Source organism: Gopherus flavomarginatus, chromosome 3, assembly GCF_025201925.1.
Source record: "Gopherus flavomarginatus isolate rGopFla2 chromosome 3, rGopFla2.mat.asm, whole genome shotgun sequence".
NCBI classification, from domain to species: domain Eukaryota; kingdom Metazoa; phylum Chordata; order Testudines; family Testudinidae; genus Gopherus; species Gopherus flavomarginatus.
The window spans coordinates 42,250,911-42,276,357 of record NC_066619.1 but is presented as its reverse complement, the minus strand read 5'-3'; the positions used below and the strand labels follow the sequence as shown (position 1 = coordinate 42,276,357).

Below are 25,447 nucleotides of genomic sequence, written 5' to 3'. Positions count from 1 at the left end.
GTACCTGGATGGTCCACAAATCTGGCCTAATTCAAATGCATAGAATTTCAAATGCGAAAGTCAAAGAAAGTATTTTAGAAGAAAAACTACATTGATTTATTTGATACAATCAATAGTTTGTGGCATGATGATATAAATCTATGAAAATCTCATTTATAAATTTGGGAAGTCTAAAAGAAATCTTTGTTAGTATATTATTCAATTATTCCAAAATTACGTACATCATTTTAGTTAGCAGTAGCCTGAGCTCAGAACCTGCATGGTTTAAAATAATGGGAATAAAATACAATATTGCTTTTTTATATTTCAGTAGTCAAGTTATCATTCTACAATTGGATATCTGGGGTCAATAGGTAAGGTAATGAGGATACATTAGCGGACAGTAAGACTTCTTTTAAAAAGACACCAAATACAGTATTAGCATTAAGCAGCAGGTTCTGCTTATGACAGAACATCACTTCTATGGAAACATGGAAGACACATTTTTGTAAAATACTGTTGATATTGCCAGATTTTGTTGGCAGAATATTCTTAGGCAAAGTATAGTGGCTTTGAAATTGCTCCAAAATAGTTTCCAAACTCTTTAAAAATACATATATAAAATTTTACCCATTTTTATTATCTCTATTCAAAACAAACCATGTGTGTGTGCGCACACACTTTTGTAGGGCCACTGGAAATAATTTTAGATTGTTATTCTGATCAACTTGCTTCTGCCTTCTTTCCTAGGAAGTGTGTAGAGAGCTCTGGTGCCTCAGCAAAAGTAACCGCTGTGTTACTAACAGCATTCCAGCAGCTGAGGGTACTCTTTGCCAGACAGGGAGCATTGAGAAAGGGGTGAGTTCAAATGATTTATTGTTTTAGAAGAAATATAAACACTGCAAAAATGAAAAACTGAAAGTGCTTGCTCTTTGATGCTTAGATGACATGCGCTAATTCAAAAAGTGGAAAAGTCCTAAATAATTTGACAGAAAATACCGTTTTTCAAAACCAGTATCTATAATTTAATAAGAATTTTATCGCTGTTATAGAATGTTATAGGCTGGCTTGAAAAATATGCAGGAAGAGTGCTATCCTCTGTCAAATTCTATCTGTTTTCAAATAAATTTCCATAAATCCCCTATTGATTTAATCTTTATTAAATTATATAGTACTCTTCCATAATGGATTATTTTAACTCTGGGCTTATCATGTTTTCATGAATGAGCCATGACATATATCTGGAGACTGAAAGTTTTTATTTTGTTCAAAGATTAAAAAAAACTTTATTCTTCCAGTAATAAGCCAAATCACTCAGGCATGTAGAAAAAAGCTGTCATAGTAAAAGGGTTCTTTATGGTCCCACATTTACCACTGACAGCTGTTTTGGCTTTTAGGGTTATTTCTATAAAACCCTTTTGTTTTCATAACTACTCAGTTTTAAAGGACTTTTCCATAAGAGCTGATAAACTTTCAGATTATAAGAGTTAACAGTGATATCTGCAGAAAGTAATTGTTTCAATGGGGATACGTAGAGATTTATTCTTTTCTATCGCAGGTCTACAAAGGCTGTGTGTATGTGTGTCTGCACATGTATATTTTTAATACAAAATCTAACATTTTGTGTGGTTAGTAAAGATCTCTGTTAATTTTTTTCCATGGAAAATTTTATGGCCAAAAATGTGTAGTCCATTCAGAACTATAAGCAGAAAGTAGACATAGAAATATTTTTAAATAAATCAATTTACTGAATACAGACAGAAACAGACCTGAAATAACTTGAGTTTCATACATCCATTTGCAAGATAATATACAATGCACTTTACACAGGTTTGTTCAAACTGACAAGACTAATTGTATAAAACCATTCTGATAACTCTCTGGGAATTAGTATATTTGTCAAAGCTACATCTGTAGATCAGTCCCTAAAATTTACTGCTCCAGACTGGATTTAGGCTAACAATGACTACTGTCATCTCTCCTCAGTTCTAACTCCTGCCATGTTAGTTGGGCTAGTTTCAACAAAGATTACACTACATTTTGACTTACAATCTGATGTTTAAATAAAGAGAATGAAAGCTTTTGGAGAGTTGTCATAGTTTATTAATCCTTGCTGATGACTTCATTCAAAACATGCTGAGTTTTGAAGTATTGGTAAATCTTGTTAAATAATTTAATTGATGGGGTCATTAAAAATAATAATTATAGTTAGCTAATAAAAATATGGATTCCTTCACATTCTACCAAAAAAGGAGCAATAGAAAATGATAGGATCCTTATTCTTAATCAGTAGTCTACGTTATTTTGGAATCATCTGCCCTTGCCAATGACAAGAAGCAGATTATCTCTATTTATATGCTTAAACCCATAAGACTACAGTGAAGAAGCAAAAATGCTCTAAAACACTCCTAGTGTCCATTTGCCAGAGATTACAATCATTCTGTTCTCTACAAAATATCATGTCCAGTCATCAGACACTTATTCCATCATTGGATTTTAGTAGCAGTCGTGGGAGCATGTATATTTTTTACAAATGTAAAATTATTCATCCCACTAAACAGTAAAGAAGCTTATCTGTAAATTGGAACTTCAAAGTATCCTGTAAATTAGTAGTTCCTGATAGCAAAAAGCCATATAGCACAAATTCTTTCCAAATATGAGGTTCATTTCCTACGCTAAGGAAAAAATAATAGCTTGCATTTCTGTAACACCTATTATTATTATTATTAACGCATATATTTAAGTTGTGCCTAAAGGGCACAACTGAATTAGTCCCCATTGTGCTAGGCACAGTGCAAACATATAATAAATGACAATACCTATCCCAAAAAGCATAACTGTACTTAAAACATATTGAGAAAACCAATTTCTGCTTTCAATTTAATTGGCATAAATTCTGAGTAAATGTGTTAAATCAATGAAATTACTCCAGATTTACAACGGTGTAAATAAGAGTAGAATTCGGTCCAGAGTGCAAGTGTGTATTGTAACGGCATATCTGCAGAGCTGGCAGCAGTATCTGTAATTAAGGTTACCTAACACTTTTTATAACAAGGGCCTGCTTTCAGTTGCTTATAAGCTTGCCAAACTTTAACCCATTTGGGCTGAAATTTTCTATGCAAGTTCTGCCTGAGGCTGAAGATATTTTTGAACATTTAAACAGAAACTGTTCAGCTATTTTTGACCAAGACATTAGGAAATAATACATTGTTTTATCAATGTAAAAATTCTTACAACTGTTTTGTTGAAAAGCTCTAGTACTTCCATGCTTTGGTGCAGGGGCTCGAAATTTGGCAAGGTGTTACCCTGGGCCAAAACGGTGCCTTTTGCTTTCCTGTTGAAAACCCAGCCAGATTTGGCTGAGGTAGGAGCCTTAAATATTATTGTTTGTCCTTCTGTCACATATGCAATATTATTCTGCTGCATAATATTATATATATAATGTGCTCTATTATAAAATCTCTGGGATTATTCTTTTCTTCATAAATTTATACATTTGTTTTGCTTGGAAAATGGATTATAGATTGCTATCAATTATTTTATTAGCTAAGTTATCTTTAGAAAATTGATACAGTATTGTTCAAACTTTGTCTGTTAGGCAGGTCACCAGCAGTTTTAAAAAAGTCTTAACATACAGGCTGCAAGTAAAATAATAAATAATGCAAATTTTTATAAATAATAATGCACATTTTTGTCACTACATTTAAAGCAACTCAAAAAGCATTAACTTTTTCTTAAGCCATCAACCTGGACTTGTTTTAGTCAGTTTACCAAAGTCCTCACAATCTACTTCAGATTTAAAATAGATGATGAATTGCAGACCATGGCAAAAATTACAGACAAACAAAAGGTACAGTAGGCAATTCACCCATTTTCAGATGAAGATAAGGTAACTGTTGAAGTGATTTATTTATTTATTCTATCCACAGATTTTTCGCATTATTTTGCTTTCCTTAATCTACTGACACGTTTTGCTGATTGTGATAATGAAAGTCAACTTCAGCTCCTAAGTCAATCGGTTATTTCTTGGAAATGGATATAATTGATAGTATAAGGGTGCACAGCCTAGGTTCTTGCATCAAATTTCATTTGTAAAATTCTAAATGAACATTATGAGTTGCTTAGGTTTTAAAGAAGAGATTGTTGCATGAAAAGTGTAAATATCCTGTACACAAAGAACAGTGTCAGTGAAAAGCTTATTGTTGGATATTGAACTACATACTGAAACAACATATTATGGAAGCTCCAGTTGCAGCACCATAGCTAAGGTGAGATGAATATTACACTTAAAGTAAATTCAACCTCTTTATTTTGTGTGAAAAATAAGCATATTACCCGCAAATGTAACACCTGGCATCACACTTTATTTTGTCTTTAATTATCTTTATAACAGAATAACACAGATTGTTCAAACTTCCTATATAATTAAAACTCACTGAAATCTTGTGCCTAGGCTATATTGAAAGCATTGCAAGTTTTTTTTCTGATTAATGGACATTCTATTCTATCCTGTCACAGAGACTTCTATAAAGAACTGCCCTTTTTCAAAAGAGCTGCTATTTCCTGTTTCTCTCAATAGAACTGAAGCCATGACCTGCTTTTAGCAAATACACCTCTACTCCAGTATAACGCTGTCCTTGGGAGCCAAAAAATCTTACTGAGTTATAGGTGAAACTGCGTTATATCAAACTTGCTTTGATCCACCGGAGTGCGCAGCCCCCCCCCACCTCCCCTGAGTGCTGCTATACCGCGTTATATCCGAATTCATGTTATATAGGGTCGTGTTATATCGATGTAGAGGTGTATGACCATTTTGTCCATTCACCTGGTCCTTAGTGTTCTTCTCCTATTCCTGGCAGCAAATGGGGCCACATTTTCTGTGAAGGAAGTCTGTGCCCCCAGTTCCATTAGGAAAATGAGAAGTGGTTGGCCTTTTGAAAGAGGACTTTTTTATTTCTTTGAAAGAAATTTTATTTACTAACCTCTGCTGAAGAATGAACTTTCAGTTTAAAAAAATAACAGCAAAAATGAGACTGCATCCTAAATATTTCTTTTCAAAAGTAACCCATTGAATGCTTTTATCTAACAGAGAGAGGAAGTAGGAGGTGGAATTTAGGGTATATGTGCAGCAGGATATAGGGAAGTGCAAGAAGCAGTGGAAATTTGGAGGACAAGAGAGAGAGGGGAAGTGTGGTTTACACCCTGTCTGTTTTGTACTGCTCTGGAAAAAACAGGCAGCAATAAACCCAGTTTGGCTGTTTTGTGGTGCTCCAGAATGGTATAAAGTAGCCAGAGGACACCAGTAAATCTGTACAGAAAAGTTAAAATAAAAAAATAGATTTAAGATTCTTACTTTGTATCTTCAGATTAGTAGAAATACCACATGGTAATAGTCTCTTTCAATTTTTTGTTTTTATATCCTTGGTTTGGGGATAATTACAACATTCCTATAATCTATTTTACCCTAAATTACTGATATATAGTCTCAATTTTAACAATATTTTTTGGGGGAATTATATATTAAATATTGTATCTATCTATGTGCAGGTACTTATATGACCCTCATCAACATAGCATTTGAATTTCTGAGCACATTTAATAGGCTTATAAAATGGATGCTTGCCTTTAACGGGTGTAATCATTATCACTTACTTTTTTACTATAAATATCTGTGTCATTAAAAAAATAAAACTCTTCAAATGTAATTTACTGAAATACTTCTTTACCCACCAGGGCATAACTAATCTGTGGAAAGCATTTCCTCAAAATATTAAGGAGAAGAAGAGCTTAATAGGATTCAGTAAAGAATTACACATTCAGATGAATATTAAGAGTTACATTAGAAAGGAAAATACACATTGTCATGCTTCAGAGCATAATCCAGCCACTAACTGCCTGGATTTAAGGGAAAGAAACTCCATTTGGAGAATCTTGCCTATGACAGATCCATGAATATCTGCGAAATCAGTGGGGTTAGTTAGAACCACAGGCACCTTCCACAGGGCAAACCCTACTACCCCAATGGAAAAATTCCATTAAAACTGACTACATTTGCTTATGTCATCTTATAGTGAAAGATCCTGTATTTTGAACTAGGATTTAAAATATTCTGCCTCAGATGTTTTGAATGGGCACATAAGAATGCCCTTTTTTTGTTTCTCTAGCTGGTGGAGCATGAGATTTTTGTAAACAGAACTGTGATGCACTACAGCAGCCCTGCTTAAAAAGAAGCTATATTAAAGGTAGCCAGCTACAAAAATCCCTATAGCATAGATAAATGTTTTGAAAAAGTGACTGGCATGTGTATGGCTAGCAAAATAAGAAGGCTAAAGGTCTCAGTTATTTATGTTGATGCTAATCTCTAGTGTGTGTGTGTGTGTGTGTGTGTGTGTGTTTTTATATATGTGTACACTGCTGTACATGAATGCACTTGCTGAAGGTAAATTACAGTCATTTCGTTATCGATATTGCCATGTTGTTTCAATGTTCCTTCATTATGATTATGCCTACAGCACCCCTTATATCAAAGCACATTTGACAATTTAGAATGGAGTTCTTGTTAAAGAACATAATTTTCTGATTGCCCTCCCTTCTTGCATTAATTGGAGAGAGAGTGTTTCAGTTTACTGAAAGTCACATCCTTACTCATATAAAACACCTGTGAAAATTGGAGTTTTGCCTGAATAACTTCAGGCTACATTCTGCTCTCAGTTATATTTCTGAAAATCCAGAGTAACTATGTTCATCTTAAGTAGAGTTACCCTGGATTTTCACCAAGCATAGAAAGCAGAATTTGGTCCTAAGTAAGGAGTGCAGGATTTGACCCCATATTACATAAATAAGATTTGTCATGCCAGATCTATGGGATGATGAATTTATTGTAATCTGCATAATTTTATAATCAGTTCCTGGCTTCATACTGACAGTATGTATATTCAGCGTTATGTAACATATTGCAGATGCTCAGCTATTGTCTGAAAAATATTTCAGTACATATGTTCATTCAATCTCTGAACAAATGGTAGCTGGCGCGTATAATGATTTTCTATACCCCATCCCTGGTGTCTTGGCATTGCTTGTATTATGTCTGCAGTGTTAGTGTACTGAAATACTGCAACAAATTCCTTTTCCATTGTAACTTCACCCAGATTTTTTTTAATAAAAGAAAATATCATCATAAAAATTCCTTATGGGAACTTTCCATATTGTGTTATCAAGCTATTAGTTGAATAGTAGGTGGAGTGTTTTTACTTAAGCAGTCTTAAAAACAGATCTTAATGTCTAAATTCTAAAAGAATTGAAAAGACATCAGTCCTCTTTAATGAGAAATTCTAAGTAGAGTTGTGAATAGAAAAAAGAAAGTTAGTCTTTAAACTTAAGCTCCTGGTGTATGTTAAGGATTTATAATACAGGATTTAGCTAAAGATAATAAACAAATCACATAAGCCCTCACCAATGTCTAAACATGGCTAGAGAAAGTAAAATATCAGTCTGTTATCTATACAGGGAATGCTAATGCCTATAATTGGTCATTGTCTGACCCTTATATTTTTCTGTCCTGATAACTCTATCAGCCTGAAAGCTAATTCTGTGTTTTCTGTAAAATCTTTCAGTGGTGTTATCAGGGAGAGTGCGTACCTTTTGGCACTTGGCCCCAGAGCATAGATGGGGGTTGGGGTCCGTGGTCAATATGGGGAGAGTGCAGCAGGACCTGCGGGGGAGGAGTCTCCTCATCCATAAGACACTGTGACAGTCCAGCGTAAGTAGCTAAAGTAAGCCGGAGCCAACAAAAAGATACATTTGGAAATTATTCAAAATTGTGGTTTCAGATATTATCTGTAAAAATGTTTCACTGGTGTGCCAACACTTGTCTTAAAAAGAGCAGACAGAAACAACTATGAAGGAGAAGTTTGCTAAGCATTGTTTCACATTTTTTAAATTTATGCATTATACATGTACTGTAAAGAAAGTCAGGTTTTATATTTAGCAGTAACCAGAAAAATGTTCCTTCACAAACCTATTTATGCAAAATTAATTTATCTATGCCTTAGATATAATTCTGTCTTCTTAAAATATTATGTCTATGTTGTTCATATTGAATGTAAAATAACGATTGCTATTTAAGTATTAAAAAAGCAACACAGAATATTTTAAGGGTTAAGAATACAGAGTCACATACAAATCATAGTGAATAAAAATTACTGCCCATGTAATAAATTTTGCCCATATCACATCCGAAACGAATCGTTTTCCTGAGCTGCCACTCTCCATTGACACTTTATATGGTTTGGCTACTCCTCTCCCCACCACTACTATCGGTCGACCAAGCCAGCTCTCTCTTTCTCCACTGCTCCTATCATTTACAGTTTTGTCCTTCGCTGATGCTCCTGTCAGCTCTGTCTGCTTCTCTCTTTCCTAATCCACATTCCAGAGAAGGTCTATCAGGCAGGCACTCTTCTTTCTCTCACCACCACTTCTCATTTTAAATCAGGAGTTTCTCTTTGGCCCCACTGTTGCTCTTTTTCTGAATAGGCCTCCCTCGCTTTTTTCTACTACTGCTTGCTCTTTTCAGGTTTATTACACCTCATCCTGGCTACAGTTACCTGTAGCCTGGGACACTTCTCTTCAGCCCTCCTGTTTTTTCTCCTCCTCATGCTGGTGGTGTCCATTTCCATCCCGAACACTGTTCTCATAAGACTGAATTCTCCTCAATACATCTAATGACATAAATATATGATTTTAGAATAATGTTATTTGATTAAGTGTGATATAAAATACTCATGAAATGTAAATTTGTTAAATAAATTTTCTAATTACTTATAGATATTTCATTAATTTTAAAATAAAATGGAACGCTAAGATTTTTTTCTTACCTGCTTTTAACTTAATTATCATCAGCCAGTCATGTGGTGCCTGACTAAACTCCCACTGAAGTCTACGAAGACTTTCCTTGGACTTCAGAGAGAGATGGATAGCGTCTTGATGACATTGGGCATTTTGAGGGCCAATTTTGGTTCAGTCACATTAATGTAAATCTGGACTGACACTGTGGCTTCAGTGGAGTTACTCCAGATTCACGTCTGTGTAATTTAGATAAGAATAAGATAATTGGTCTATAAAGACCACAGCCTTAGCTACTGACCTCATAATATGACATATAATCTTTCTATATTTTGTTACATCTACAGATTTAATATGTGAAATTAATATATACTGTTTGCACACTATTCATTATCATTTTGAAAGGCAAGCATGCATAAACAGAAGGAATATATTTTAATTGCAGTTTTATTGTATATTGTTTAATTCTATAGTTTGTGCATCTATACAAACTACATAAATATTATATAAAGGTAGGATTTTCAAAAGTGCTCTGCAGTGCTCTATTTCTGCTTCCATTGACCTCAGTGGTCAAATTGTCATTGATTTTGGTGGGAGACAACTTAGGCCAAGTTTAAGCACTTTTGAAAATCCCATTGTAAATTGTATATATATAATTGTATTTATTATATCCTATATACACAGTATAAAGTCATGTATATACTAATACAACACATAAATAAATGTTCTTTCAGACCTTCTGGTGGAGGAAAATATTGTCTTGGAGAAAGGAAACGATATCGATCCTGTAACACGGATGTGAGTAAAACTGTATTCAACTATAACAATTAATCAACATTCTGTTTTTTCCCTCTGGAATCAATGGACAAAATTTGTCTTACCGCATTGCACCTTTAAGTGGGGGGGTGGAGTCTGTTGTCCAGGTTACGGGGGAAGGGGAATAGTGCTTTACAGCCAGGAGGGAAGCAAGGCTCAGAAGCTGTTGCAAAAAGAAGGAGTAGGTCAGCGTGATGGAAGGGCTGGGGAGTTCAAAAGGTGCAAGTCTGGTGGGAGAAGCCCCTTTTCCCCAGATCAGGTGGAGCAGCACCCACCCTCCCTCTCCTTGAGGAGGCTAAATACTAGGTTTGGTCAGGACTTGCTGTGGGCATTGTGCTAGCTACTCCTTTCTAGGACTGCTGGGAAGGAATTTTTCCCTCACCACCAGATTGGCTTAGGTGGAATGGTGGGTTCAGGAAGGGCTTTGTTATGATGCGTAGGGAAGGCTGTTAGGCTATGATGTCGCAACTCATTATGTAAGTGTGGGGCGGATGTCCAGTGCAGGTACTCCATAGGGAAGGGATACCGGATAAATGGCTTGGTAAATGATTTTAAAAGGAGGTGGTTAAAGGTGTAAAATAAGGGTGGTGGTGTTCAAGGCTCCTGTGTATGGTACGGCAGGGATTTGAGGGGGGAGGGATGATAAGGTCCCAGCAATGGGTTGGCTGGGGTACCTGGGTGGAAAAGGGGAGGGGGGAGAGGAGTGCAGGCAGAAACCTCCACCACCCCACCCATCCCCCGGATAGTTATTAAATGAACCATGGAGTTACCTGCACTGCACACTTTATCTGCCAAGTAGTCCCAAACATCAAATAATGATGTTGCGGCTAAGGCTGTCAAGGAATTAAAAAAATGTATCGCAATGAATCACACTGTTAAACAATAATAGAATACATTAATTTAAATATTTTTGGATGTTTTCTACATTATCAAATATATTGATTTCAATTACAACACAGAATACAAAGTGTACAATGCTCATTTTATATTTTTTGTTACTACAAATATTTGCACTGTAAAAAAGAAACAAAAGAAATAGTATTTTAATTCACCTCATACAAGTAATGTGGTGCAATCTCTTTATCATGAAATTTGAAGTTATAAATGTAGAATTATGTACCAAAAAAACTGCATTCAAAAATAAAACAATGTAAAATTTTAAAGCCTGCAAGTCCACTCAGTCCTACTTCTTATTCAACCTATCCCTCAGACAAACAAGTTTGTTTACATTTGCAGGAGATAATGGTGCCCCCTTCTTGTTTACAATGCCACCTAAAAGTGAGAACCAGCGTTCTCATGGCACCGTTGTAGCCAGCATCGCAAGATATTTACGTGCCAGATGTGCTAAAGATTTATATGTCCCTTCATGCTTCGACCACCATTCCAAGGGACATGTGTCCATGCTGGTGATGGGTTCTGCTCGATAACAATCCAAAGCAGTATGGACTGACACATTTTCATTTTCATTACCTGAGTCAGATGCCACCAGGAGAAGGTTGATTTTCTTTTTTGGTGGTTCGGTTTCTATAGTTTCCACAGAGGAGTGTTGCTTTTTTAAGACTTCTGAAAGCATGCTCCACACTTCATGCCTCTCAGATTTTGGAACGCACTTCAGATTCTTAAACTTTGGGTCAAATGCTGTAGCTTTCTTTAGAAATCTCACATTAGTATCTTCTTTGCATTTTGTGAAATCTGCAGTATAAGTGTTCTTAAAATGAACAACATGTGCTGGTCATCATCTGAAACTGCTATAACATGAAACATATGGCAAAATGTAGGTAAAACAGAGCAGGGGATATACAGTTCTCCCCTAAGGAGTTCAGTCACAAATTTAATTAATACATTTTTTAATGAGTGTCATCAGCATGGAAGCATGTCCTCTGGGGCATACAAATATTTAGCATATCTGGAACATAAATACCTTGCAATGCCAGCTACAAAAGTGTACTGCAAATGCCTGTTCTCACTTTCTGGTGATATTGTAAGAAGAGGTCAGCATTATCTCCTGTCTTAGCGACTGGCTGAACAAGAAGTAGGACTAAGTGGACTTTTAGGCAGGGCAGCTCCAGGCACCAGCACAGCAAGCAGATGCTTGGGGATGCACATGGAAGGGGGCGGCACATCCGGCTCTTCGGCGGCAATTTGGCGACAAGTCCCTCAGTCCCTCTCGGAGGGAAGGACCTGTTGCCGAATTGCCGCCAAAGAATGAAGCGGCGGTGGTCACAGCTTTTTTTTTTTTTTTCTGCCGCTTGGGGCGAAAACACTGGAGCCGGCCCTGCTTTTAGGCTCTGAAGTTTTACATTGTTTTGGTTTTGAGTGCAGTTATATAACAAAAAAAAATAATCTCCATTTGTAAATTGGACTTTCACGACAAAGAGATTGCACTACAGTACTTGTATGAAGTGAATTGAAAACTACTATTTCCTTTGTTTGTCATTCTTATGGTGGAAATATTTGTAATAAAATATAATATACACTTTGATTTCAGTTATAACACAGAATACAATAGATATGAAAATGTAGAAAAAAATCCAAAATATTTAATACATTTTAATTGGTATTCTATTGTTTAACAGTGTAATTAAAACTGAGATTAATTGTGATTAATTTTTTTAATCACGACTAATTTTTTTGAGTTAATTGTGTGAGTTAACTGCAATTTATTGACAGCACTAGTTGTGGCCTGATTAAAACCATATCAAGTGTCTCCTGTCCTTTTTTTGGTATATCTGGACAACTGATTCAACTCCACTGACTTCAGTGGAGTTATAGAAATGTTGCATTTTGCACTCTGTCTGCATCTAGAATAGATACCTGACCTGAACAGTCTGATGTCATGTCAAGTGCTTAGACAAATAAATATTTGAGTATCTTTTATAACAAAAGATAATTCTGTATAATTTTTCTTTAACCCAGCCTCATCAGTCAATTTATACAGTCTGCATTGGCCTAATCTCTCTGTTTTATTGTCTACATTTGTTTAATCTGAAACTAAAGATCATCTATAGAAACTGCTCTAGAATACTTTGGACTTTTACTTAGACTCAACCATCTTGTGGGTTATTGCTCTTTTTAGTTAATATATTTTGTTAATTAAGAAAAACCCATATGTGGCATTTAAGGCTTCAGTGAAATTATAGCAGGGATGAACTTGCCCAAGAGAATAAGATACAATAGGCTTCACTAGCACTTAGAAGTATAGAAATTCTAGGTTAATGGAAAAGTGTTTAGCACTTGCACAAAACCTTCACCACTTTCAGTTTCACACTCTCACTATCCAGAGGATACTAAATTGTTTTATCTCCAGCAAATACTGAAATGTTATGCACAACTGGTCAAAAATTTCAAACTAAACTTCTTTGTATGGAAAATGCCTTTCTGAAAAAAAATCTTGCACATTTTTGGAAAAAAATCAAAATGAAATATTTCATTTAATTCAGTGGGAGGGAAAACAACTGTCTTTTACTTATGTGCGAGTTCAGGGTGAATGTGGGGTGTATTAAATGAGGAGGATTTCAGTGTTCCCCAGAATATGACAATTTATTCCTCTTATCACCCATGAAATGGCCAATTATTTTCCTTTTTTTACCTTCCCTCTCCCAGGATATACTCCATCCATATTTCCCCACACAACAGAGTAGATTGGGAAGGACACCTCTGTTCCCCTAAATGTATGTAATAACATGGCTTCAGTTATGTTGCAACTAAGATATCAAAGTTAGTTAACTCTGTGGTAGAATCTCCTGCTTTGTCAAAGATTGTGGTCTTTGACACAAAGACCTGGTTTCAACAGAGCTGAGGTGTTCTACTATGCAAGACTGAGACTGGAGAACTGGGACCAATTGCAGATCACTGGTCCCATATGTGTAGAGTAGAAATGATCCTGGGAACATAGAGGCCTTTTCAAATGGAAACTCCAGATGAAGAGGCTGGTGCTATTGTCTTGGATAATTAGAATAGGAATGGAGACAAGGAGCACACAGCTGAAGCAGACTGTGGAGTGGAAGCATGAACTTCACTTTTGCAGCAAGTCTTTGCCTGTGAACCTCTTGGTGATCTTCAGAGGTTTGGATAACCCACAGGAGGATCAACAAAGGCAGGATTGACTTTATCAATGGAGTTAATCCCTCCATTTCTGGCCATAACCTCTTCTTTCCCCTCCCTGATTCCTGGGATGGTTGGAGGGGACAGAGAGAGCGGGAACACAGTAGATGGACCTTGTTATGGATCAGAGCCATGTACTCTACAGCTGCAGTTAAATCCTGCCTCTGTCAACTGTCCTGTGAGTCATCAGAGGCACAGCTGCCCCCAAGGAGCCGCTGTTGATGCCTCAGAAAGAAATTCCTGAAACCCACCCTGTGTCTCCAGATATGAGCAATTCATCTGGGGTGGAGCTTTTAGGGAAGAGACAGGAATGCCTCCTTACCCCTAGCATTGACAATTACTTCCTCCTTCCGCAACAAACGGGATCTTTAACACAGCCCTACCACCATTCTGCTGGTATATGCTGCTCCGTTCCCTGACACACTGTTCTTGGCAGTGAATCTATTTCCCTATGTTAAGTTCTCCTCATACCTTCTATGGGTCAATTTAATTATCACTTCAAAAGTTTTTTTCTCCTGCTGATGATAGCTCATCTAAATTGATTAAACTCTTCCTGTTGGTATGCATACTTCCACCTTTTCATGTTCTCTGTATATATAAATATCTCCTGTCTGTGTGTTCCATTCTATGCATCCGAAGAAGTGAGCTGTAGCTCACGAAAGCTCATGCTGAAATAAATCTGTTAGTCTCTAAGGTGCCACAAGTACTCCTGTTCTTTTTTCATAAATTGCATGTTGCTTGCATAGTTTGTTTGCAAAGTTTTGAGGTAGAAAAGAGTATGATGGTCACACTGAAGAGCAAAGGGAACCTTTAATGTATTGGAATAGAGTATTTTTGGCCCAGAAGTTAGACAAGATCAGCTCCTGAATGAAGAACAGCTGGTTGAAGTTGAACCCAAGCAAGACAGAAGTTATGCTGATGGTCAGAGGAAAGCTTTTTAAGTGTTTGCAGCCACAGTGTAGTCTACTCTGATTGAAGATATACATCCACAATTAGTCAATTCAGTTGACAGTTAAGGAGTTTTCTTGGATTCCTTGCTGATACTAAACTCACATAGCAGTATCTGTGAGTAACACTTTCTACCATCTTCAGTTAGCTAGGAGACTCCATCCCATCCTGACAAATGTTGATCTTGCCTCAGTAATATATGGCTTTATCACCTCTTGGCTGGATTACAGCAATTCAATATACCTGGGCATGAAGCCTTCAATACTTAGGAAACACCAACTAGTACAGAATGCTGCAGCACTTCTCCTCAGCAACAGAGGCTACCGCAACCATATCAAACCTGTCCTCTGCTTCCTCGCTCCCTTCAATGGCTTCCGACGGACAGAACTTTCTTTGGGGGACAATCCAAGACTATGGAATGAATTCCCACAAGACCATCACAAACATCACCATCTTCTGATTCAAATGCAATCACATTTCTTTGGCTTGCCTTCTCTAACATAAACACATAGCAACATGTATAATTATTTTAAAAAAAACCTACCAAAACAAAACTGTTCCCTGCACACACTTCTCCCCTGGGGAAAGGATGGGAGAACAATCATGTGACAAATGTTAACCATGTTGCATAATGCACTGGAAGGCTCTCAGATATTATGGTTCTGACACCCACTGTGTTCTATGTTTTAGAACAGGGGTCGGCAGCCTGTCAGAAGTGGGGTGCCAAGACTTCATTTATTCACTGTAATTTAAGGTTTCGCATGCCAGTAATACATTTTAACATTTTTAGAAGGTCTCTCTCTATAAGGTCATATTATATAACTAAACTATTATTGTATGGAAAGTAAATAATAGTGCAGCGGGGCCAGTGGCTGGTATCTCAGCCCGGCAGCGGGCTGAGTGGGGCCGGTGGCTAGAACTCCGGCTGGCACGGGGCCAGCAGCCAGTATCCCAGGCCAGCAGCGGGCTGAGTGGGGCCAGTGACTGGTATCTCAGGCCAGCAGTGGCCTGAGTGGTGCCAGCGGCTGGGACCCCTGCTGGCAAGGGGTCAGAGGCCGGAACCCCAGACTGGCAGTGGGCTGAGCAGGGCTGGTGGACAGAATCCCAGACCAGCAGCGGGGTGAGCAGCTCAGCCCGCTGCCGGTCTGGGATTTCCACTGCTGGCTCCTGTCAGCCAGGGTCCCAGCTGCCGGCCTGCTCAGCCCGCTGCTGGCCTGGGGTTCTGTCCACCGTTTCCTGCCAGCAGGAGTCCTGGCCGCCAGCCCCACTCAGCCTGCTGCCAGCCGAGGATTCTGTTCATCCAGGTAGGCAGTGGGCTGAGCGGGGCTGGCGGCCAGGACCCCGTCTAACAGCAGAGTGCCACTAAAAATTGGCTCACATGCCGCAGGTTGCCAATGCCTGTTTTAGAAGCTGCCAGAACTCAGACAGATTATCAGTATGTATATTTACTATATAGTGTTATTTGGACTCCACCATGATTGTGTAGTTCTGCTATATCACGGTTGTTATGTAAACAACAGCAAAGGACACAAGAGATGGCAACAATTATGGTTGTCTAATATGTGGTACTAGACTGATTATTCCTGTGAAACTCAGGTGATGTTTACTTCAATAAATACATGAAGCCCATTTGGGAACTATAGAAATGAAAGTCCTTATCAGGAGTTGTGTAGTGGCCAGAGATTAATACACAAATAGAGGTAATGGCAAAACAATGTCAAGATTGTCAGCAAACAGAGGCCTAAACATGCCCCTTTGCATCCTTGGGAGTAGCCAGCCTTTGGAGTGAAACCAAACAGACTGTGCTGGTCAGTTTGTTGGATCTACATTTTTGATTGCAGTAGATGCCCATTCCAAATGGCCTGGGGTATTCTGTATGAATTCAGCTAATTTAGAGCAAATGCTAGGAGTGTTAAAACAATATTTTTTTCAGAGACAGGAATTCCTGAACAGGTTGTATGTGACAATGGAACTCAATTTATATCTAAAGAGTGTCAATTGTTTGTCAAAATAAATGGTTGCAAGCATGTGATGTCAGATCCTTACTACTCTGCTGAAACAAATGGATTAGTGGAGAGACTTATCCACACATTCAGGCAAGGGTTTCATGCTATGGCTCCAGATGGAGGTAGGTTACAACACATGACTGAGAATTTTCTGTTGGCCTAAAGGAATTTCGTACATCCTACTACAAATCAGACACCAGTGTTGCTGTCTATGAGATGCAATTTAAGGTCTATCCTGGACTTGTTAAAGCCCAGTCTACAGCAGGCCATTGTAACAGGGTATATTTGGGCCCTTGAATGCCAGCGGGAGAAGTCTCAAAGTCAGACAACCTCTTCCAAGACAGAGAGACACCCAGAGAATAACAGAAGTATAGAGACAGTGAGAAAGTGTTCCTTAGGTAACAGCTGGTGTCTGGAAAACCCTTAGGCTGCTGTTACTTTTAGGGCGTGGCAAATTCTGGGAAGGAGGGCAGCACATAATCTGCCTCTTCCCTCATAACAAAGAGAGACACCAGTAGATAGGAAGAGGATTGCCTGCTAATTTTTCTCAGGCCAGGAAGAATAAGATGGAACTGTTTGACTCTGCTTCCAAAAATGTGGAAGAATATTGAAAACTTTCCACCCCAGCAGGAATAGAGAAATGAATGTTTGGAAGTGAAGATCTTGTTAAAGTTTTGTTTATTTGAGAGACTTTGCTTTCAGTGTGGCCAGAGCCAGTTGGATGCAATTTAATGGGCCAGCTAGGAGAATACAGCTCAGGGTCACAGCATGCTACAGACACTCTTAAGAACAGTGTGGTCAAATGGTCACAAATAGTCTTGAGACTGAACTAATTTATAGAAACCTGGAGTGATTATATCACAGAATAGTTCTCTCTGTAAAGCTGGCTGGAAACAGGAAATCCCTTTCTGTGAAAAAATTTGCATTGTTGGAAAAATTTTCGTTCTGAACTAGGATGAAACATTAAAAACACAAAGATTTTCTATGGGAAGAGTTTCCAAGGAAAATTCTGTTTGGGGAGAACCGAAGCAGAATTTTTGAGCTTTCTGGCTGCCACATGGCAAAATTGAAATTTTCTCATGAAAATTTTTGGTTTTGTGAAAAGGGCATTTTTAATTGGAAAATCATTCAAAAAAATTTTTCAACTTGCTCTAGTCCTCTCTCTTATAGGATAGATTTGGCACCAAATTTGTTATAGAGAAGACACATAAACTGGCTTTTAAGCACAAGTTCAGCAGGATGTTCTATATCAGTGATGCTGTGTTAGGGTATTCTATGGCCATGCAACCTAGTGGCTAAATCACTGGTCTTTCAGTCTGTAAGGCCAGAGGCGGTAGTAGGGGAACCCAGGTCCTCCCTCTCCACTGGGTCCTAGCCCAGGATCCTGTGTAGGTCACCCCCAAATAGGGGATGTGGGTCTTCCTTCAGGCACTTCCATAGACTACTTCCTACAAGTCTCTTTAGTTTGGGGCATGGCCCAGCTAGTGAAGTTGCCCTGTGGCCAGGTTGCCCTGTGGCCATTTGCAGGTTCCCCTTGGCTGGAGAGCCCTTATTTGCCTCAAGTGGCTGTGCTGGTTGGCAGATCACTGATCCATCCCTTTGGGTAGGCAGACAGAGATGTCCTGTCTCCTCACCAGACAGCCTTCAAATGAGCCAGGCTTCATTCTTTTCTACACGCCCCCCTCCAGGCCTGGCACTGGCTGCAGGTATAGCGGGGTGGGGCTAGCTGAACCCAAAGGTTTTCTCTGCTCCGTTGCAGATGCCTATTAAAAATATCAAGCTTACAAAACAGCAACAGAGAGTGTTGTAATAGTACCAAGCAGCCTCATATATCTGTTTCTACTATAATTAATCTTAACACTACAGAGCAGGAAGAGGTTGCTGACATAGCTACACCAGAAGGTACAGACTGTTCTAGACATTGTTGTGATGCCTATGAGACTGTATCCAGAGGGAAGCAATAAAGGACCTCTCAAATTTAATGTGTAACATGTTGTATTTGTAATTATAGTAATGCATTTGTAAATTTCTTTTTAATATCATTTTACATTACAGGAACAATAGTATATAGTTTATACTCTGCTTTCTCTTCAGTTCGTATAATTCTTTTAAATTGCTTGTGAACCCTCTACTTGCACCCACTATGTTGTATATGTTAGAAGCCACTGGAATCCAGCCAGAACAACAGTGTGGATATGTAACTAGGCCTTACATGTTGTATATATTTAGTAACCTGGTTAGTGGGACCCCACTATGCTTGTATAATTCCTTCTTATCATGGTGGTTGTATAAAAAATAAAGGATACGACAGGAATTCAACTTTAGCTTGGTATTGTGCCTCTATAACAGCTGTTCCCCTTCAAGTGCTTATGCACATTTATATTCCACTTCAGATGTATGCATGCCCAGTACACTCAAGTCAGAGACTTTTAGCTAGCAGTATCCACTGGGGCAGCTCATGCATCCTGTGTGTCCTTGTCCTTTCAACTAAGGGCATAAAGAGTTTAGCTGCCCTTGTGGAGCAAACTCTCAGCCAAATCACGGCTGCTCACTCAGCTGCTACGGTGAGTCTGCGCTCAGGCATGCAGCAGCTCAGTGAGCAGAGCCTGGGTCAAATGACCTGCAGGCTCAGGTATTTTTCACAACCCCACCAGAGCTGCAGACCAGACTGAGCAACAGCACTACCTGGCCAGGACTTCTCCTGCTGCCTTGCCCTTCACCAGATCCTTGAGACTCCCAGCCTGCTCCTGCCCCAGCCTTGCCTGAGTCCTGTTCCAGTATCACCTTTGCCCTACTTCAGCCTTTCTCCAGCCCTGTCACTGATCTGCTCCAGCCTTGCCTCCGCCTCGTGATCCCCAAGCCCTCAAACTCTGACTACCCGGCTTCGACCTTTGGCCTGCACTGGATTCTGGCTATATTTCTGATCCTGGTTTGTCTATGGAGTCTGATCTTGGTTTTGATTCCTCTGCCACCCTTGGCTCAGGCCCAACCCTACACCTAGCTGCAACCTACTCTCCAACCATTAGGTATGATTATTGGAGACAGCACCTGACAGCTCTGAGCCACCCTCAGTTCCTTCTCACCCCTCTCCTCTTAAGGCTACAAGTTGGGGCTCTCTCTTATGCCTTGAGCTCACAGTCTTTTCTAGCTTAGCCGTACTTTTCTAATATGTAGTGTGACAAAGTTCCTCCTCTATCTTGGTGGGTCCTGTGCTTATTGGCGGATTTGCTCACCTCAATGATCTTCCCCTCTTGTGGAACCCACAGTCTGGGTCAGCTCCTCCTGTGTCTGATCAGGAGTTGCGAGGTTTGGGGGGAACCCAGGCCCACCCTCTACTCCAGGTTCCAGCCCAGGGCCCTGTGGATCACAGCTGTCTATAGTGCCTCCTGTAACAGCTGCATGACAGTTACAACTCCCTGGGCTACTTCCCCATGGCCTCCTCCAAACACCTTCTTTATCCTCACCACAGGACCTTCCTCCTGGTGTCTGATAATGCTTGTCCTCCTCAATCCTCCAGCAGTACACTCTCTTGCTCCCAGCTCCTCTCACACACTCCTTCTCCTCTGGCTCCTCCCTGCCTGACTGGAGTGAGCTCCTTTTTAAACCCAGGTGCCCTGATTAGCCTGCCTTGATTGGCTGCAGGTGTTCTAATTAAAATAGCTATCTCCACTGCCTTCTAGAAAGATCTTAGTTGGCCCCAGGTGCCTTGATTAACCTGGAGCAACTGCATTTGGTTACCAGGATACTAGGGATTTGTTTAGCTTGGGGCTAACATATCTGTTTCTCAGTACTTTACTGTAGCCATCTGGCCTTGCCCCATTACAGTAGATAATTCTTAGGGTTAGTGTTAAATTTTTAGAGTTTCCTTTGTTTATTCCCAGGTGGGAAAACTTTTCTGTTCCTAGGGAGGTACTCTGGTATGGCATTACTATGCAGAAATCCCCAGGATTTCAACATTGCCCTTCATATCCAGGCTGCTTTGCCCATTGCCTCCTTTCTCTAGGTGAAAGGCATGTAAGGGACAGGGACATTTACCATGAGGACACAGAAATCTTGTAAGGCACACTTACTGGAGTACACAGAGAAATCTATGCATACAGCCTCGGATACAGGCCATTCAGGAGCTGAACAAGAAAAGTTCTCCTTCAAAAGTGCTCCAGCTGCTCTGACTGCTTCTTTGGACTCCCACAAGAGGAAAAAGCACTTGAAGACACACACGGAGAAGCAACATTGCTCTCCTTCCCTGGGGCTGTCTTTTAAGACAGCCAATTTTCCATTTGCCTTCAAGAAAAGACTGAGCTGAGACCCAGGAAGGACTCCTCAATCTCTCACAAGAACATCAGCTGGTGCATTTTAGTTGATAACAGCCCCGATAAGCCCTCCAGTACTGAGGCAAGGGCAAGGCTCCAAGCACATTGCTCCACACTATCATCTAAGTTGTTTTCAACAGCAGTACCTTGGACTCTGGTATCAACTTTGTCAATACCATTGAGGCTAGTGTCCAGTACTAAAGCTCCTGTACCAATTTCCATGGTACTGATGCTTTAAATTTTCATGCATGTGGTGCTGATGGTGGAGGTACTCCTGTTGTGGATCCCATCACCCCACAACCCCCAGCATGCATAGATGCCAGAGACTGCTCTCCCACCTGGAAACAGATTTTCTCTTTCTGCAACAAGCTGTGCTTTTGGGGCTTTTTGTTTCCAGCCCTGTGACCAGCAATTTCTACAGTACCACATGAACTTTCCAAGCTGCCAAGCATTCTGACTGGTACTGCACTGCCTCTGCCAGAGGAATATTTGTTTTTGCCCCCTGAATTCCAGAGGCTTCTCCAGCCAGGTCTCAGAGATTCAAATCTTGCCTCCTCCTACTCCAGGAGAGCACTCCTCACTGGCAACTCCAGTCAATGACAAAGAACTTTTCTCCTAGGTCCTTCAGCTTGTCCCCAATACCTTAGTTACCCATCTTGGTCCTATTGGACACCATGTGGCATCCCTCAAGCTACCAGGGTAGAGTCAGCCTTCCACTCCCAGCCCAGGTCATTGACTCCACCTCCAGAAAGACACTATGCCACTCCAGTGCCTGAGAATGTCACCAGTTGGATCCTTCCAATGAGGTTATACGAGAGGAAGGGCAATGTGTAACTCTCATACACCTCTATCTGTCTCTTTGGGTGCATGCTGAGAGCACTGACACCGGAGACAACTCATTGTTGCTGGGTCTGGGACTGGGATTGAGCAAGTGGAACCCATTCCAGCAGTTCCTTCACCACAGGAGATCAAGCAAATGCCATCGCAGTATCTAGGTTTTATACCTCAGTCACAGGATCTGCCAAGAAAGAGGGGCAGAAATTACAGGAGGTGACTACCACCACCTTCTTCTTCTGCAGCTGCAGATTCCTCCTATCCAGTGGCTTAATCCATACAAGTGTTTTTCATGCGTTGTTCAAGAACAGACTGCCATTCATAGGTGCTGACTTGTATTTTTCCTAGTGAGTACCCTGCCCTTCCCCAAGGCCCCGCCCTTTCTCTGCCTCTTCTTGTCCTGCTCCAGCTCTTCCCCTAAGGCTCCCTGGGCTGCCTGCCACACCCCGTCTCCATCCTCTATCCCCCGAGCACCTCCTGCCTGCTGAACAGCTGATCGGTGGCCAGCCCCAGGCTGGAACCAGTATGGCTGGTGGGTGCTGAGCATTCCCTATATTTTTTTTTTGTGGGTGATTGAGCCCCAGAGCACCCACAGAGTCAGCACCTATGCTGCTAGTCCCCAGACTGCCATCTGCTCCTACCTCTCTGTTTGCCAATCATTTACCCCACTTCTTAAGTGCTTGGTCCGACATCACTTCAGATCAGTGGGTCTTAAGCACAGTGAACTTGGATGTAATTTGTTTCTTTTCCCCTTTCCCACCCTTCTTCCACATCCCTCTTCCGAGACCATTCTCACAAGACCATCTTTCAGCAGGATGTCCAAGCTCTTATTCAAATGGAGGCCACAGAGGAAGTTCCTCTGTTCCTCAGGGAGAGATTTTTACCCCTGCTATTTCCTTATTCTAAAAGAAAAAGGCAGTCTCGGGCCTATCTTAGATCTAAGAAAGTTACACAAATTCCTGAAGAAAATAAAATTCTGCATGGTTATCCTAGCCTCTATTATTCCTTCCCTAGAACAAGGGGGCTGATGTGCTGCCCTCAGTTTGAAAGACACATTCTTCCATGTGGTGATCCAGCTGAACCAATGGCAGTTTCTCTGGTTCATGGTAAATGGAATCCATTAGGAATTTACAGTGCATCCATTCAGCCTGTCAGCGGTGGTAGCAGTGTTCCTTTGAAAGCCATGTGTTCCCTTACCTGGATGATTGTCTGGTGAAAAGCTGATTCAAGACCAAAGCTTTTCTATCACATTCAAAGTTTGAAATGCATTGGAGCTTAGTGTTGCAACTGAAAGCACATCCTGTCACTACAGTGTGCAGCTGCCTTAGGCTCCTAGGGTCCCTGGCAGCATGTACAGAAGTAGTGCAGCACTCCTGACTGCATCTCAGAAAGCTACAAGGATGGCTAGCTTTGGTGTATTTCCTGAGCTGTCATTGCCTAGACATGGTGGTCTGTGTACTAAGGATGACAAGATTACCATTGGACTGGTGGACAGACCATCTGAGAGTTTGTATGGGGGTTCCCTTTTCATCCCCACAACCAGCACTCACTTTAGTCACAGATGCATTGTCCCTGTACTGGGTAGCACACATGAGGTTCCTTCAGACTCAGGGTCTTTGGTCTTCCCATGCTGAAGGCTCATATAAATGTCAGAATTGTGAGCTGTCCATCTTGTCTGTTCATCCTTCCTTACAGATCTCAGGGGAAAAAATCTGCTTGTGGATACATAAAACATAGTTGTTGTGTTGTCTGATAACAGACAAGGAGGAAAGCATTCCACTCAGTTGTGCCAGGAGGCGAGTCTCCTGTGAGTCTGCATAGCCAATTCCATTCACAAGAGAGTTGCTTACCTTCCGGGGTGCAGAAGACAGTGGTTGATCATCTAAGCAAGTCCTTTTCCTATCGTCTAGATATGGCCAGAACAATCTTCCAATTGTGGGGGACTCCCCAAGTGGACCTGTTTACAACAAAGACGATCTGAAAGTGCTGTCAGTTCTCTTCCCTGGGAGGTCAGAGCCAAGGTTAATTCATGGATGCATTCCTGCTGCCATGGAAGAACACCGTATGGCATGCTTTTTCACCAGTCCCATTACTGCCCAGAGTTTTGTCCAAATTCAAACAAGACTATGCACAGCTTAAGCTTACAGCATCAGTGTGGCCTGAGCAGCACTGGTTCTCGACCCTGTTAGCCTTGTCCATCAGGCTCCTATGTCCCTCCCACTGGATCCAGATGTGAATTCCCAAGACTATGGTGGCCTTTTTCAGCTCAGCCTGCAAGCCCTCCACTTGACTTCATGGATGCTTCATAACTAACACCATTAGAAAAAAATTGCTTAAGACTGTGCAAGAAAGTAATTCTAAATAGTAGAAAGTCTTCAACTAGAAGTACTTATCTGGCTAAATAGAAGTGTCTTTCCATCTGGTCCTGCCAGAAAGATGTTCCTCTGGAGCAAGTCCCCATCTGTCTTCTTATGCAAAACATCAATGTCTAGCAATTAACTCTATCAAATTTCATATGGCAGCTATCTCAGCTTTCCTTCCTTCTGTGAATAACAGATCTTTTTTTCCTCAATCTCATTGCTCTCAGGTTTTTGAAAGTGCTGGATATACCCACAGGTGCAGGAACCTATTCCCCCATGGTATCTGAACCTGGTATTAGCAAAGTTAATGGAACCACCTTTTGAACCACTCACGACTCATTCTCTACTCCACCTCTCTACCACAGTGGTGTTTTAGAGTGCAATTACCTTGGCAAGTAGAATGGGTGAGTCGAGAGCTCTGCCTCCCTATATGGTCTTTTACCAAGGACAAGGTTTACCTTTGCCGTCAAATGAAGTTCCTGACAAAAGTGGTTTCCAACTTTCACATGAATCTAATTGCCAACTTTCTTCCCAAAGTCTCATATTCATAGAGATGAAGAAAAGCTCCCCTCTTTACGTATCAGAAGAGCTTTAACTTTTTACCTACACCAGACTAAATCATTTAGATCATCATCACAGTTGTTCATTGCAGTGGCAGACAGAATGAGAGGCCACCCAGTACCCTCTCAGAGGATTTCCTCTTGGATTTTATAGTGTATTCGTGTTGCCAGTTGACTGATGTCATTCCACCAACTAAAGTGCTAGCCCATTTGGCAAGAGCAGAAGCAGCATCTGTGGCTTTCCTAGCACAAGTTCCTAATTTGGACATTTGCAAAGTGTCAACTGAGTCATCAGTACACACATTTGCTTCATATTACACTATAGCTCTTTAATCCAGGAACAATGCCATATTTGGGCGTGTTGTTCTACATTCAGTTCAAAGAGACTCTGTGCCCACTTCCAGATCAATCTGCCTGTGAGTTCTCTACAGCGAAATGGACATATGCAACACATTTCATAGAACAATCATCACAGAAAGATAGGTAATTCTTTGTTTCTTACACTAGTGCCTAGTAGGTCCAACCAAGAATGGAGCTCCAATGTGCTAGATAGAGCAGTAGACAGTCCCTGCCCCAATCTAGTTAGGTTTACAATCTAACTGGAATTGTTCTGGATCTGAGGGCATACAGAAGTAAACTCAGAAAAAGCTTAATGTAATCTTTTAATTGTAGGTAACTATATAAAATAG

General features: G+C 40.3%; 1 protein-coding gene across 1 annotated transcript in view; it reads left to right on the top strand.

Moving 5' to 3' along the window:
• The window catches only part of ADAMTS6 (ADAM metallopeptidase with thrombospondin type 1 motif 6), a 324,965-nt gene that overhangs the window by 205,798 nt on the left and 93,720 nt on the right, over positions 1-25,447 (top strand). The window contains exons 12-14 of the mRNA XM_050947192.1: positions 730-837; positions 7,593-7,738; positions 9,555-9,618. Of these exons, the coding sequence (XP_050803149.1) occupies positions 730-837; positions 7,593-7,738; positions 9,555-9,618 (318 nt within the window). The remainder of the gene's footprint in view (positions 1-729; positions 838-7,592; positions 7,739-9,554; positions 9,619-25,447) is intronic.